This window comes from Calonectris borealis, chromosome 33 (assembly GCF_964195595.1).
Source record: "Calonectris borealis chromosome 33, bCalBor7.hap1.2, whole genome shotgun sequence".
NCBI lineage: Eukaryota > Metazoa > Chordata > Aves > Procellariiformes > Procellariidae > Calonectris > Calonectris borealis.
The window spans coordinates 1,154,573-1,167,201 of NC_134344.1; the positions used below are offsets into that span (position 1 = coordinate 1,154,573).

A 12,629-nucleotide genomic window follows, 5' to 3' on the forward strand; every position below is an offset into this window, starting at 1 on the left:
TGGCCAGCGATGACATCATCAGCGCAGATACCCCTAGGGAGGGAGGAAGGGATGTTGTCCCTGGTGATGATGTCATCAGCGACGTCATTTCTGGGAATGATGTCACCAGCAAGCTCGTCCCCAGGAAGGGAGGAAGTGACATCGTGCCTGGTGATTATTTCACCAGCAAAGATATCCCCAGCGATGATGTCACCAGTGAGGTCATTCCCAGGGATGATGCCACCAGCAACGTCATCCCCAGGAAGGGAGGGAATGACATCAGCCTTGGTGATGACGTCACCAGTGCGGGCTTCCTCAGGGAGAACGGAAGCGATGTCATCTCTGTTGATGAGGTCAACAATGATGTCATCCCCAGGGAGGGAGGAAGGGACATCACCCTCAGCCATGACATCACCAGGGAGGGAGAAAACGATGTCATCCCTGATGACGTCACCAGCAGGGACATCCCCAGGGAGAGCGGAGGGGATGTCACCCCCTGCAGTGACATCACCGGGGCGGGCGGCCGCGTCGTCACCGCCCTCCACGTCGTCACAAGGGGCGTGCTCCCCCGGGAGGGCAGCAGTGACATCAGCGACGATGTCATGGCTGGGGAGGTCCTCGTCCCCGCTGGGGACGTCCTCGTCCTCCACAGGGGGGGCCGTCACCATGATGGTGATGCCACCGGCGGCGCAGGTGTCCCCAACGTCCCCATCCCCCGTGCGCCTCAGGACTGTGACGTCTCCGTCCTTGTCCCCAAGGTCCCCGTCCCCAAGGTCCCCGTCCCCAAGGTCCTTACCTCCGATGTCCCCAACGTCCCTTGGGACAGTGACATCCCTGTCCCCAGTGTCCTCGTCCTCACCCCCAGAGACCGGGATGTCCCCAACGTCCCCCGAGACTGGGACATCCTTGTCCCCAACGTCCTTGACCAGCTGGGCTGGGACATCCCTGTCCCCAACGTCCCTTAGGGTGGTGACATCCCTGTCCCCAACGTCCCTTAGGGTGGTGACACCCTGGTCCCCAGGAGCTGGGACATCCCTGTCCCCAACGTCCCTTAGGGTGGTGACATCCCTGTCCCCAATGTCCCTTAGGGTGGTGACACCCTGGTCCCCAGGAGCTGGGACATCCCTGTCCCCACTGTCCTCGTCCTCAGAGACTGGGATGTCCCCAACGTCCCTTAGGACTGGGACATCCCTGTCCCCAATGTCCCTCAGGGTTGGGAGATCCCTGATGTCCCCGGTGTCTCCATGGGCTGGGACGTCCCTGTCCCCAACGTCCTTGTCCCCAACATCTCTTGGGGTGGTGACATCCCTGTCCCCAATGTCCCCAACATCCCTCAGGGCTGAGACCTGAATGTCCCCAAAATCCTTGACCCAAGCGTCCCCTGGGACATCGCTGTCCCCAGCGCCCTTTGGAGCTGGGACATCCTTGTCCCCAACGTCCTTGTCCCCATCGTCCCTTAGGACTGAGACCTGTGTGTCCCCAACGTCCTTGTCCCCAGCGTCCCCCGGGGCTGGGACATTCCCATCCCCGGTGTCCTTTGGAGCTGGGACATCCTTGTCCCCAACGTCCTTGTCCCCAACGAGCCTTAGGACTGAGACCTGCACGTCCCCAATCTCTTTGTCCCTTAGGGTTGGGACATCCCTGTCCCCAACATCCTTGTCCCCAGGAACTGGGACATCCCTGTCCCCAACGTCCTTGTCCCCAGGAACTGGGACATCCCTGTCCCCAACGTCCTTGACCAGCTGGGCTGGGACATCCCTGTCCCCAACGTCCCTTAGGGTGGTGACATCCCTGTCCCCAGTGTCCCTCGGGGTGGTGACACCCTTGTCCCCAGGAGCTGGGACATCCCTGTCCTTGATGTCCTTCACCATGATGACATCCTTGTCCCCACCATGAGCTAGGACATCCCTGTCCCCAATGTCCCTCAGGATGGTGACATCCCTGTCCCCAGCATCCCTTGGGGAGGTGACATCCTTGTCCCCAGGAGCTGGGACATCCCTGTCCCCAGTGTCCCTTACAGCTGGGACATCCCTGTCCCCAGTGTCCTTGTCCAGAAGGGATGGACCATCCCGGTCTCCAATGTCCCTTGGGGTGACGATGTCCCCAATGTCCCTTAGAGCTGTGACACCCTTGTCACCGTCGTCATCCTTGTCTCCAGGGGCTGGGACATCCCTGTCCCCAACGTCCTTTGGATTTGTGACCTCCCTGTCCTCAATGGCCTTGTCACATACGACAGGGACACCCCCGTGTCCCGTGTCCCTTGTGACCGGGACGTCCCTGTCCCCAACGTCCTCGTCCCCGAAGCCTGGGACGTCCTCGTCCCCAAAGTCCCCGGTGTCCTCATCCGCCGGGGCTGCTGTGACGGTGATGGTGATGCCGCTGGCCCAGGGGGTGACGGTGACAGTGTCCGGGGGGACACCGGTGTCACTCTCCCCCTCGGGGACACCTCCAGCCTGTCCCCATGCAGGTTCGGGGTCTGTGGTGACGTCCCCAGGGGTGGCCGTCACCTCCCCAGGGAGGGGACGCGGGGGGACAGCGTGTGAGCACCCCTCGGCCATGGGCAGGGACCTGGGGGGACAGAGGGGACGGGGACGTCACTGGGGGTGGCACAGGGACACGGGACATCCCCGGGGGAGGGAGAGGGGCCAGCGGGGGGATGCGGAGGGGACATTGGGGGGACACAGGGGACCCCAGGAGGGACGGGGGGACACGGGGGGGACACAGGGGAGCCCAGGAGGGACGAGGGGATGCGGAAGGGACATGAGGGGACACAGGGGACCCCAGGAGGGACAGGGGGACATGGGGGGGACACTGGGGGGACACAGGGGACCCCAAGAGAGATGGAAGGGACATTGGGGGGACACAAGGGACCCCAGGAGAGACGGGGGGACATGGAGGGGACACTGGGGGGACACAGGGGACCCCAAGAGAGATGGAAGGGACATTGGGGGGACACAGGGGACCCCAGGAGAGACAGGGGGATGTGGAGGGGACACAGGGGACCCCAAGAGAGATGGAGGGGACATGGGGGGACACAGGGGACCCCAGGAGGGATGAGGGGACATGGGGGGACACAGGGGACCCCAGGAGGGATGGGGGGAGGTGGAGGGGACATCTGGGGACACCAAAAAGAATGGGGGGGGGACATAGGAAGGGGACATGGAAAGATGGTGGGGACAGGGGGACGCAAGGGACCCCAAGGAGGGACCGAGGGACATGGGGGACCCCGGGAGGGACTGGGGGGGGGTGGTGACAAGGGGACACACACGGTGGGGACTGGGGGGGTCCCAGGGGGTTTTGGGGTACCCCGGGGCGGGGGGGGGGGGGGGGGGTGACAGGTACCTGAAGTGACAGCAGGTGACAGCCCTGGGGATCCCGGCGTCGGTGACAGGATCCTGGAACCAATTTGGGGGGATCCCGGTGTCACTCTGGGGGTCCCGGTGACGGTTTCGGGGCGCCGGTGACGATTACAACATCGCGGTGCCGGTGCGGGGGGGTCCCGGTGACAGTTGTGATGTCACCGCCGCAGCTGGTCTCGGGGGGCGGGGGAGGCGGGGCCGGTTTCGGGGTGCCGGTGCCAGTTTCGGGGTGCCGGTGCCAGTTTCGGGGTGCCGGCAGCTCCCGGATCCCGCCGGCGTCTGGGGGGCGGGGGGGGGGGGTCGTTGAACCAGATCCACCGGCAGAAAAGGGGCGGAGCCTGGCGGGTCCCCTCCCCCATCCCTGAGACCGTGCAACTCGTGACACGTCCCGGAATAGAAATAACGAGGCGGGGGAGTCGTTAGGGGTTTTTTTGGGGGGGGTGGGGGGGTTTATTGGGTGCCGGGGTCCCCCCGGGTGCCGGGGGGGTCAGGGGGGTCCAGGGCTTCCAGCGCTTGGGCCAGGCGGGCAAGCTCGGAGCGGAGAACGGCAACCTGGGAGGGGGGAGAAGCGTTAACGAGGGCAGCGCTAACGAAGAAGCAGTGGAGGGTGCCCCTCCCCCAGCGCTAACGAGGAGCGGCCCTAATGAAGCCCCCCCCCCCCCGCTGCCATCCCCACGCTAATGAGGTTAATAAACACCCCCCCCCCCATCCCTCTAGAGTTATTAGATGGAACGATGTTAATTAGCTTTAACGAAGGGGGCGGTACCTGCTGCTTGGCGGGGGGGGTGGGGCCCCCCCCGGACGCCCGGGTCCCCCCGAGGGTCTCGAGGCGACGCTGGAGGCTGCGGCTGCGGGTGCTGAGTTGGGCCCGGGCGGCCGCCGGCTCCACCAGCCCCTGGGGAAGGGGGGGCGGGAGGGTAGGGGGGGTCCCCCAATATCCCACAATGCCTTAAGGGCCCCCCCTCCCCCATCCCACAATGCCCTGGGGTCTCCCAGTGCTCCCCGAACTCCCAGCGGCTCCCAGGGGTCTTCCCATCATGGCGTCCCAGGATACCCCGGGTCCCCCCAGGTCCTCCAGCGTCCCACAATGCCCTGGGGCCCTCCAGCATCCCACAATGCCCCTGGGTCACCCCCAAGTCCTCCAGCGTCCCACAATGCCCTGGGGCCCTCCAGCATCCCATGATGTCCTGGGGTCCCCCTCCAAGTCCTCCAGCATCCCACAATGCCCCCGGGTCCCCCCAGGTCCTCCAGCATCCCACAGTGCCCTGGGGTCTTCCAGCATCCCACAATGCCCCTGAGTCCCCCTCCAAGTCCTCCAGCATCCCACAATGCCCTGGGGTCCTCCAACATCCCATGATGTCCTGGGGTCCCCCTCCAAGTCCTCCAACATCCCACAATGCCCCCGGGTCCCCCCAGATCCTCCAGCATCCCACAGTGCCCTGGGGTCTTCCAGCATCCCACAATGCCCCTGGGTCCCTCTCCAAGTCCTCCAGCATCCCACAACGCCCTGGGGTCCCCCGACATCCCACAATGCCCTGGGCCCCCCCCCAGGTCCCCCAACATCCCACAATGCCCCGGGGCCCCCACTCACCCGCAGGCAGAGGTAGACGTGGGTGTCGGGGCCCGCCGGAGCCCCCACCCAGCCGGGGCCCAGCTCTGGCTCCGCCCCCAGGGGGAGGAGTTGCAGAGGCCCCGCCTGCGCCAGGGCCTGGAGGGCGGGGCCTAGCGCCGCCAGCGAATCCTGCGCCTCCACCGGGCACTGCACCGCCACTGCGCAAAGCATGCTGGGATAGCCCCGCCTCCAAGTATGGCGGCTGCCTATGCCCACCTCTCCCCCCCCCAACATGGCTGACCCCATCTGGGGTGTGTGGGGAAACATGGCCACCCCCATGCGCCCAGGGCATGCTGGGATTGCCAGGCCTCCAGCCCTGCTTCCTGTGGTGGGCTGGGCAACATGGCCGCCTCCAGCAGGAGCCGCCATCTTGGGGCATAGGGGACAGCCAGGTGCATGCTGGGACATGTAGTCCTCCACGGCAGCCATCTTAATCCTACCTGGCTGCCCCAGGGCATGCTGGGACTTGTACACCCAGACCCCGAGCAGCCATCTTGGGGGACCCCAGGGCATGCTGGGATAGGTAGTCCCCCACAACCCTGTCGGCCATTTTGGATGCCCCACTGCATGCTGGGACTTGTAGTCCCCAGCAGCCATCTTGGGTGCTGCAGTGCATGCTGGGACTTGTTGTCCCCCAGCAGCCATCTTGGGTGCCCCAGTGCATGCTGGGACTTGTAGTCCCCCAGCAGCCATCTTGGGTGCCCCAGTGCCTGCTGGGACTTGTAGTCCCCCCAGCAGCCATCTTGGGTGCCCCACTGCATGCTGGGACTTGTAGTTCCCCTCAGCTCTGGTGGCCACCTTGGGCCCCAGCGCCCAGTGGTTCCCCCAACCCCACTCGCCCCCCGCCAGCCATCTTGGGTGCCCCAAGGCACGCTGGGACATGTAGTCCCCCCCCACACCCCAGCAGCCATCTTGCCCCCCACCCACCGCCCTTACCGGGGGGCCGGGCAGCGCCGAGGCGGAAGGTGTCCCGCAGGCCTCGCGCCGCCCTCACCACCTCCTGCATGGCCGCCACCTCGGCCTCCACCTTGGGACAGCGCCAGTGAGCCTGGAGGGGGGGGGGACGGAGAGAGACAAAGGGGTGTCAGGGGGGGTGAAAACCCCCTTGGACCCCCCCCCCCCCACCCAAGGGTGGCGGCACCCACCAGGCGGGCGGCGTCGGGGAAGGGGGCGAGGCAGAGGGTGGCGGGGGCGGGGGGGGCGCGGGGCAGGCGTTGCCAAAGCTCCTCGCCGAGGAAGGGGGCGAAGGGGGCGAGGAGGCGCAGCCCCAGCTCGGCGCAGCTCAGCAGGGTCCGGCGCGTCTCGGTCCCGGCTCTCGGATCCCGGAGAGTGGGTTTGGTCGTCTCCTGCGGCAGGACAGAGGGACGGGGGGGGGTTAGGAGGAGGGGGAAGGGTCAAGGAGACAACAGGGTTGGGGTTAGACGGACAGACAGACGTCATCGAGCAAGGCGAGGGGGCTGGGGCAGCGTGGGAGGAGATGGAGGGGCTGGGATGGACGGACAGACGGACGCGGGCAGGGAGGTGAGGGCGGACAAAGGTTGAGACGCAAGAGGATGTACCAAGAGGGATGGACGGACGGATGGGGTCAAGCAAGGTTAAGGGCTGGGCTCAACGTTCAGAGTGGGACAGACGGACGGACGCGCTCAAGAGAGCAAGGACGTGATGGATTTGGGGTGGACGGCCAAGGATCTGAGGGATTGGAGCGGACGGACAGACGGACACCATCAACCACGTCAAGATGGGTTGGGTTGAATGGTCAGGGAGCTACAACAGGTTGAGCGGGACAGACAGACGGACGTGTTCAACCAGGTGAGACTGGGCGGAAGTCAATGCCCCAGGAGACCTGATGGATGGGGGTGGACGGACAGACGGACACCATCAACCACATCAAGATGGGTTGGGTTCAGCAACAGGTTGGGTGGGACAGACGGACAGATGCACTCAACAGGGTGCAGTTGGACTAAGGTCAATGCTCCAGGAGACCCGATAGACTGGGGTGGACGGACAGACGGACACCATCGACCACGTCAAGATGGGTTGGGTTCAACGGTCAAGGAGCTGCAACAGGTTGGGTGGGACAGACGGAAGGACACGCTCAACGGGACACCACTGGGTTTAACACCCAGGGGAGAGGCCGGGCAGGACAGACAGACAGGACCACGCAGGACAGACAGACGGGGCCACCCACCAGGTAGACGTCGCAGAAGCTGCGCAGCCAGAAGTGGTGGATGGCAGCCACGGCGCCGTGGACCTCCAGGGCCTCCATCCTCCGCCCGCACTCGCCCACCGCCTGCGCCAGCCGGCTCAGCACCCAGCGGTCCATGGGGTGCTGCGGCACCGTCTGCCGAGGAAGAGGAGGAGAAAGGGTGATTTGTGGGAGATCCTAGGGTGGTGGACCCCCACCCTGACCCTCCACCAACCCACCCTGGTACCTCCTCGGGGGGGTGGGGGACAAAATCGGGTCCCAGAGCGGCGAGGACAAACTTGACGGCGTTCCAGATCTTGTTGCAGAAGTGACGGTAGCTCAGGACCGTGCCCACGTCCAGGCGGATGTCGTCACCTATGGGACACGGAGGTGGGTCCCCAGGGTGGGGGACAGGGCCACCCCGGGGTGGGGAGGGGGTCCCGGCGTTCCCTCGACCCCTTACCGTGGACGTTGTGGGAGCACAGGGCCATGCGGAGGGCGTCGGTGCCGCATTCGGGGATGCCGTGGGGGAACTGGCGCCTCTGGGAGGGGGACGGAGAAGGGTTGGGGGGGGGGACAGGGACAGGTTTGGTGGGGACAGGGATGGGGACAGGTCCTACCTGGCCCTCTGTGGCCACCGTGAGCTCGTGGGGGTCCAGGATCCTGCGGTGGAGCCTCTCCTGCAGCTCCTGCAAGAGAGGAGACCCTACAATAAACAAAGGTGCAGCGGGGGCTGGGTTGTCGCGGGTCTGTCATCACGGTGTCTCCGTGAGCCTCTTTTGGGGTCTCTGGGGACTGGGTTGTTTGTTATTGTAGGGTCTCCGAAAAGGGTAGGGCAATAGGGTGTGTTTTTGTAGGGTCTCCAAAACAGGCTTTGTTATTGTCGGGTCTTTAGGAGAACAAAAATCTGTTATTGCAAGATTTTCAAAGTTAAAGTTTGTTTTTGTAGGGTCTCCTGAAAAAACATGTGTTATGGTAGGGTCTGCTGAAAGAAGATCTGTTATTGTAGGGTCTGCTAAAGGAAAACCTGTTATGGTAGGGTCTGCTAAAGGAAAACCTGTTATGGTAGGGTCTCCTGCAGGAAAACCTGTTATGGTAGGGTCTCCTGCAGGAAAACCTGTTATGGTAGGGTCTCCTGCAGGAAAACCTGTTATGGTAGGGTCTCCTGCAGGAAAACCTGTTATGGTAGGGTCTCCTGCAGGAAAACCTGTTATGGTAGGGTCTCCTGCAGGAAAACCTGTTATGGTAGGGTCTCCTGCAGGAAAACCTGTTATGGTAGGGTCTCCTGCAGGAAAACCTGTTATGGTAGGGTCTCCTGCAGGAAAACCTGTTATGGTAGGGTCTCCTGCAGGAAAATCTATTTCTGTAGACTCTCTAATAAACAGGCTTATTGTTGTGGGGTTGTTATTGTAGGGTCTCTATCAGCGTTTGTTTCGGGTGGGTCTGCGTTGGGGCGTTTGTTATTGTAGGGTCTGCGGTACCGGGAGGGTGGCGCCGGCGATGACATCACGGGGGTCGATGACGTTGCCCAGGGATTTGCTCATCTTGCGCCCGTGGGTGTCGCGCACCAGCGAGTGCAGAAGGACCTGGGGGGGGGGGGGAGCAGGACAGACAGCGCTGGGGGACACAGGGGGGGACGTGGGACACCCAAGGGGGGGGCAGGGGACCTTGGGAAGGGGACAGGGGACCCCTGGGAGCCTCAAGAATGAACCAGAGAGGGAATAGGGGACCCTTGGGGACAATGAGGAACCCCAAAGGGGGACAGGGACCCCCAAAAAGGAACGTGACACCCAGGAGAAAGGGAAGAAGGGACCCTTGGGGACACAGGGGACACCGAGGAGCCCTGAAGGGACACAGGGACGCCCCAGGGAGCCCCAAGATGGGGACAGGGGACCCCTGGGAGCCTCAAGAATGAACCAGACACCCTGGAGAGAGGGAATAGGGGACCCCTGGGGACAATGAGGAACCCCAAAGGGGGACAGGGACCCCCAAAAAGGAACGTGACACCCAGGAGAAAGGGAAGAAGGGACCCTTGGGGACACAGGGGACACCGAGGAGCCCTGAAGGGACACAGGGACGCCCCAGGGAGCCCCAAGATGGGGACAGGGGACCCCTGGGAGCCTCAAGAATGAACCAGACACCCTGGAGAGAGGGAATAGGGGACCCCTGGGGACAATGAGGAACCCCAAAGGGGGACAGGGACCCCCAAAAAGGAACGTGACACCCAGGAGAAAGGGAAGAAGGGACCCTTGGGGACACAGGGGACACCGAGGAGCCCTGAAGGGACACAGGGACGCCCCAGGGAGCCCCAAGGTGGGGGCAGGGGACCCCTGGGAGCCTCAAGGTGGGGGCAGGGGACCTCAAGAATGAACCAGACACCCTGGAGAGGGGGAATAGGGGACCCTTGGGGACACAGGGGACACTGAGGAACCCTGAAAGGACACAGGGCACCCCGAGGTGGGGACAGGGGACCCCTGGGAGCCTCAAGAAAGTACTTGACGCTGGGGAGAGAGACAAAAGGGGACCCTTGGGTACAATGAGGAGCCTCAAAGGGGGACAGGGACCCCCAAAAAGGAACATGACACCCAGGAAAGGGAAGAAGGGACCTTTGGGGACACTGGGGACCCCCGAGGGGACACACACAGGGACACTGGGGAGCTCTGAGAGGAACCAGTAGGAACCCCAAGAATTAACAAGACGCGCGGGGGAAAGAAGAGGGATGTCGGGGACACAGGGGGGTTCCTGGGGATCCCAAGGGGATGCAGAAGATTCCTGGGGGACCCCAAAGGGACACAGGGGACTCCTGGGGACACGGGAGGGGACATCGGGGGTACCTGGGAGAAGGGCAGGCGCCCGGTGAGCTGCTGGCCCAGCATGACCATCCGTGCCACCCAGAAGAAGAGGAGATCGCTGCCCGTCTCCAGCACGCTCGTGGGGTAGAAACGCCGCAAGTCGGGGGTCTGGGGACAAAGTGGGGGGGACACGAGGGTGGGGACACTGTCCCCTGTGTCCCCTGTGTCCCCTGTGTCCCCCGCAGCCCCCCCCCAAACTCACCTCTTCGGGCCAGCCCAGCGCGGCGAAGGGGAAGAGCGCGGAGGAGAACCAGGTGTCCAGGACGTCGGGGTCTGCAAAGGCGTGGAGGGGATCAGGGGGGACCCCAAAAAACCTCAGAGCCTTGGGGGGGACCCCAAAAGGCCTCAGAACCTGGGGGGGGGGAATCGGGGGGGACCCCAAAAGGCCTCAGAACCTGGGGGGGGGGATTAAGGGGGACCAGGGGGTGAGAGAGGGGTGCTGGAGCTGGGTGGGAGGTGGTATGGGGTGCCCGGGAGGGTGGGTGGGGGATTTTGGGGGTGCGGGAGGTGGTATGGGGTGCCCGGGAGGGTGGGTGGGGGATTTTGGGGGTGCTGGAGGTGGGTGGGAGGGGGGGTGGGGGATTTTGGGGGTGCTGGAGGTGGGCAGGGGGCTGACGGAGGGTGTCTGGGGGCCGATGGGGAGGTGTAGGGAGGAGTTTGGGGTGCTGAGGGTGGGGTTGGGGTGCTGGAGGATGATTTTAGGGTGCCAGAGAAAACTAGAAAGTGCTGCGGGCGGATTTAGGGGTGCCAGAGCACGGCGGGGGGTGCTGGGGGGGTCCTGAGAGGGTTTTGGGGTGCAGAAAGAAGATTTCAGAGAACGAAAAGATTTTTAAGGCGACAGGAGAGATGTTGGGGGGACGGAGAATTGTTTTAGGGTGCGCAGAGGAATATGGGGGGATTTTGGGGTGCCCCCCACCTTGCTGGAGCCGGAGATCGTCGGGGGGGCAGTGGAGGGTGCGGGCGGCGGCGGCGCGTGCCTCGGCCTCGCTGCGCCCCACTACCCAGAGCCCCTCGGGGTGCTCGGGGGGGGACCCCGCCGGGGGGACCCCCACCCGGTACGCCGGCACCCGGTGTCCCCACCACAGCTGCCGCGAGAGGCACCAGTCCCTGGGGGGGGGGGTGTGATATCAGGGGGGCCTGGATACCTGGGTGCCCTCCCTGGGTGCCCCCCCTGGGCACCTGGGTCCCCCCCGCAGGTGCCTGGGTCCCCCCTCGGATGCTTGGGGGCTCCCCTGGGTGCCCGGATCCCATCCCCGGGTGCCCCCCCGGATGCCTGGATCCCCCCTTGGATGCTTGGGCCCCCCCTGGGTGCCTGGGTGCCCCCCCGGGCACCTGGATCCCATCCCCCGGTGCCCCCCTGGGCACCCGGATCCCCACCCCCCCAGGGTGCCTGGGTGCCCCCTTGGACGCCTGGGTGCCCCCTCTGGATGCCTGGGTCCCATCCCCGGGTGCCCCCCCGGATGCCTGGGTCCCCCCTCGGATGCTTGGGTGCCCCCCTGGGTGCCTGGGTGCCCCCCCTGGACGCCTGGGTCCCCTCCCCGGGTGCCTGGGTGCCCCCCCAGACACCTGGGTGCCCTCCCCGGGCACCTGGGTGCCCCCCCCCTCACCCAACGTTGTCCATCCACGTCTTCCAGTTCTTCTCGTGAAATTTGGGGACAAGTTTGAGCCGCCCCGATGTCACCGCCTGGGGGGGGGGGGGCGGGACGGGACAAAGGAGGGTTACAGACCCAGGCGTCCGGGGGTGTCCCCCCCCCCCGCAACGTCCCCGTGTCCCTGTCACCTCGCGGGCACGCCGTGCCATCTCCCGGCACCGCAGGAACCACTGGCTCTTCAGCAGGTACTCGATGACGTCCCCCGAGCGGCTGCGGGGACATCGGGGTCCCTAGGAATGCGTCCCCAGGGTGGCGGAGGGGGGGGGACACACACACACACGGACACGCGTCCTGAGAGGGTGACACGGAGGGGACGGGGTGGGGGACAGCGGTACCTGCACACGGGCAGCGTCATGGCGTGGTCCTGGGCGCCGCGGTACAGCCCTCGCTCGGCCAGCGCGGCCACCACCTTCTCCCGCGCCACGAAGCGATGGACGCCCTGGGGACAGGGGACACAGCTGGGGACACGGGGACAGACAGGGGACATGGGGACAGAGGGGAGACTGGAAGTGACAGGACAAAACTGGGGACAGTGGGGACGCAAAGACAGAGAGAACGCTGGGAAGTGACAGGGGACAGAGCTGGGGACGTGAGAATGGGGGGGACAGAGGGGACAGAGCTGGGGACACGGAGGCAGAGGGGACATTGGGAAGTGACAGGGGACAAAGCCGGGGATGTGGGGACACAGGGAAGTGGCTGGGGACAGGGGACACAGTCGAGGATGTGGGGATGGAGGGGACACAGAGGACACTGCTGGGGACATTGGGGGGGACACTGGGAAGTGACAGGGGACACAGCTGGGGACACGGGGACAGACAGGGGACATGGGGACAGAGGGGAGACTGGAAGTGACAGAGGACAAAACTGGGGACAGTGGGGACGCAAAGACAGAGAGAACGCTGGGAAGTGACAGGGGACAGAGCTGGGGACGTGAGAATGGGGGGGACAGAAGGGACAGAGCTGGGGACACGGAGGCAGAGGGGACATTGG

At 64.9% G+C, this 12,629-nt stretch overlaps 1 protein-coding gene across 1 annotated transcript in view; it reads right to left on the reverse strand.

The window, feature by feature from the left end:
• Window positions 1-244: 244 nt before the first annotated feature.
• The window catches only part of VARS2 (valyl-tRNA synthetase 2, mitochondrial), a 42,685-nt gene continuing 30,300 nt past the window's right edge, over window positions 245-12,629 (reverse strand). The window contains exons 18-34 of the mRNA XM_075134577.1: window positions 11,975-12,078; window positions 11,768-11,849; window positions 11,595-11,671; window positions 10,904-11,094; window positions 10,190-10,260; window positions 9,970-10,095; window positions 8,617-8,721; window positions 7,756-7,824; window positions 7,599-7,677; window positions 7,383-7,510; window positions 7,139-7,291; window positions 6,096-6,296; window positions 5,887-5,998; window positions 4,930-5,108; window positions 4,105-4,233; window positions 3,322-3,890; window positions 245-321 (exon numbers count right to left, since the gene is read on the reverse strand). Of these exons, the coding sequence (XP_074990678.1) occupies window positions 3,789-3,890; window positions 4,105-4,233; window positions 4,930-5,108; window positions 5,887-5,998; window positions 6,096-6,296; window positions 7,139-7,291; window positions 7,383-7,510; window positions 7,599-7,677; window positions 7,756-7,824; window positions 8,617-8,721; window positions 9,970-10,095; window positions 10,190-10,260; window positions 10,904-11,094; window positions 11,595-11,671; window positions 11,768-11,849; window positions 11,975-12,078 (1,908 nt within the window). The 3' untranslated portion in view covers window positions 245-321; window positions 3,322-3,788. The remainder of the gene's footprint in view (window positions 322-3,321; window positions 3,891-4,104; window positions 4,234-4,929; window positions 5,109-5,886; window positions 5,999-6,095; window positions 6,297-7,138; window positions 7,292-7,382; window positions 7,511-7,598; window positions 7,678-7,755; window positions 7,825-8,616; window positions 8,722-9,969; window positions 10,096-10,189; window positions 10,261-10,903; window positions 11,095-11,594; window positions 11,672-11,767; window positions 11,850-11,974; window positions 12,079-12,629) is intronic.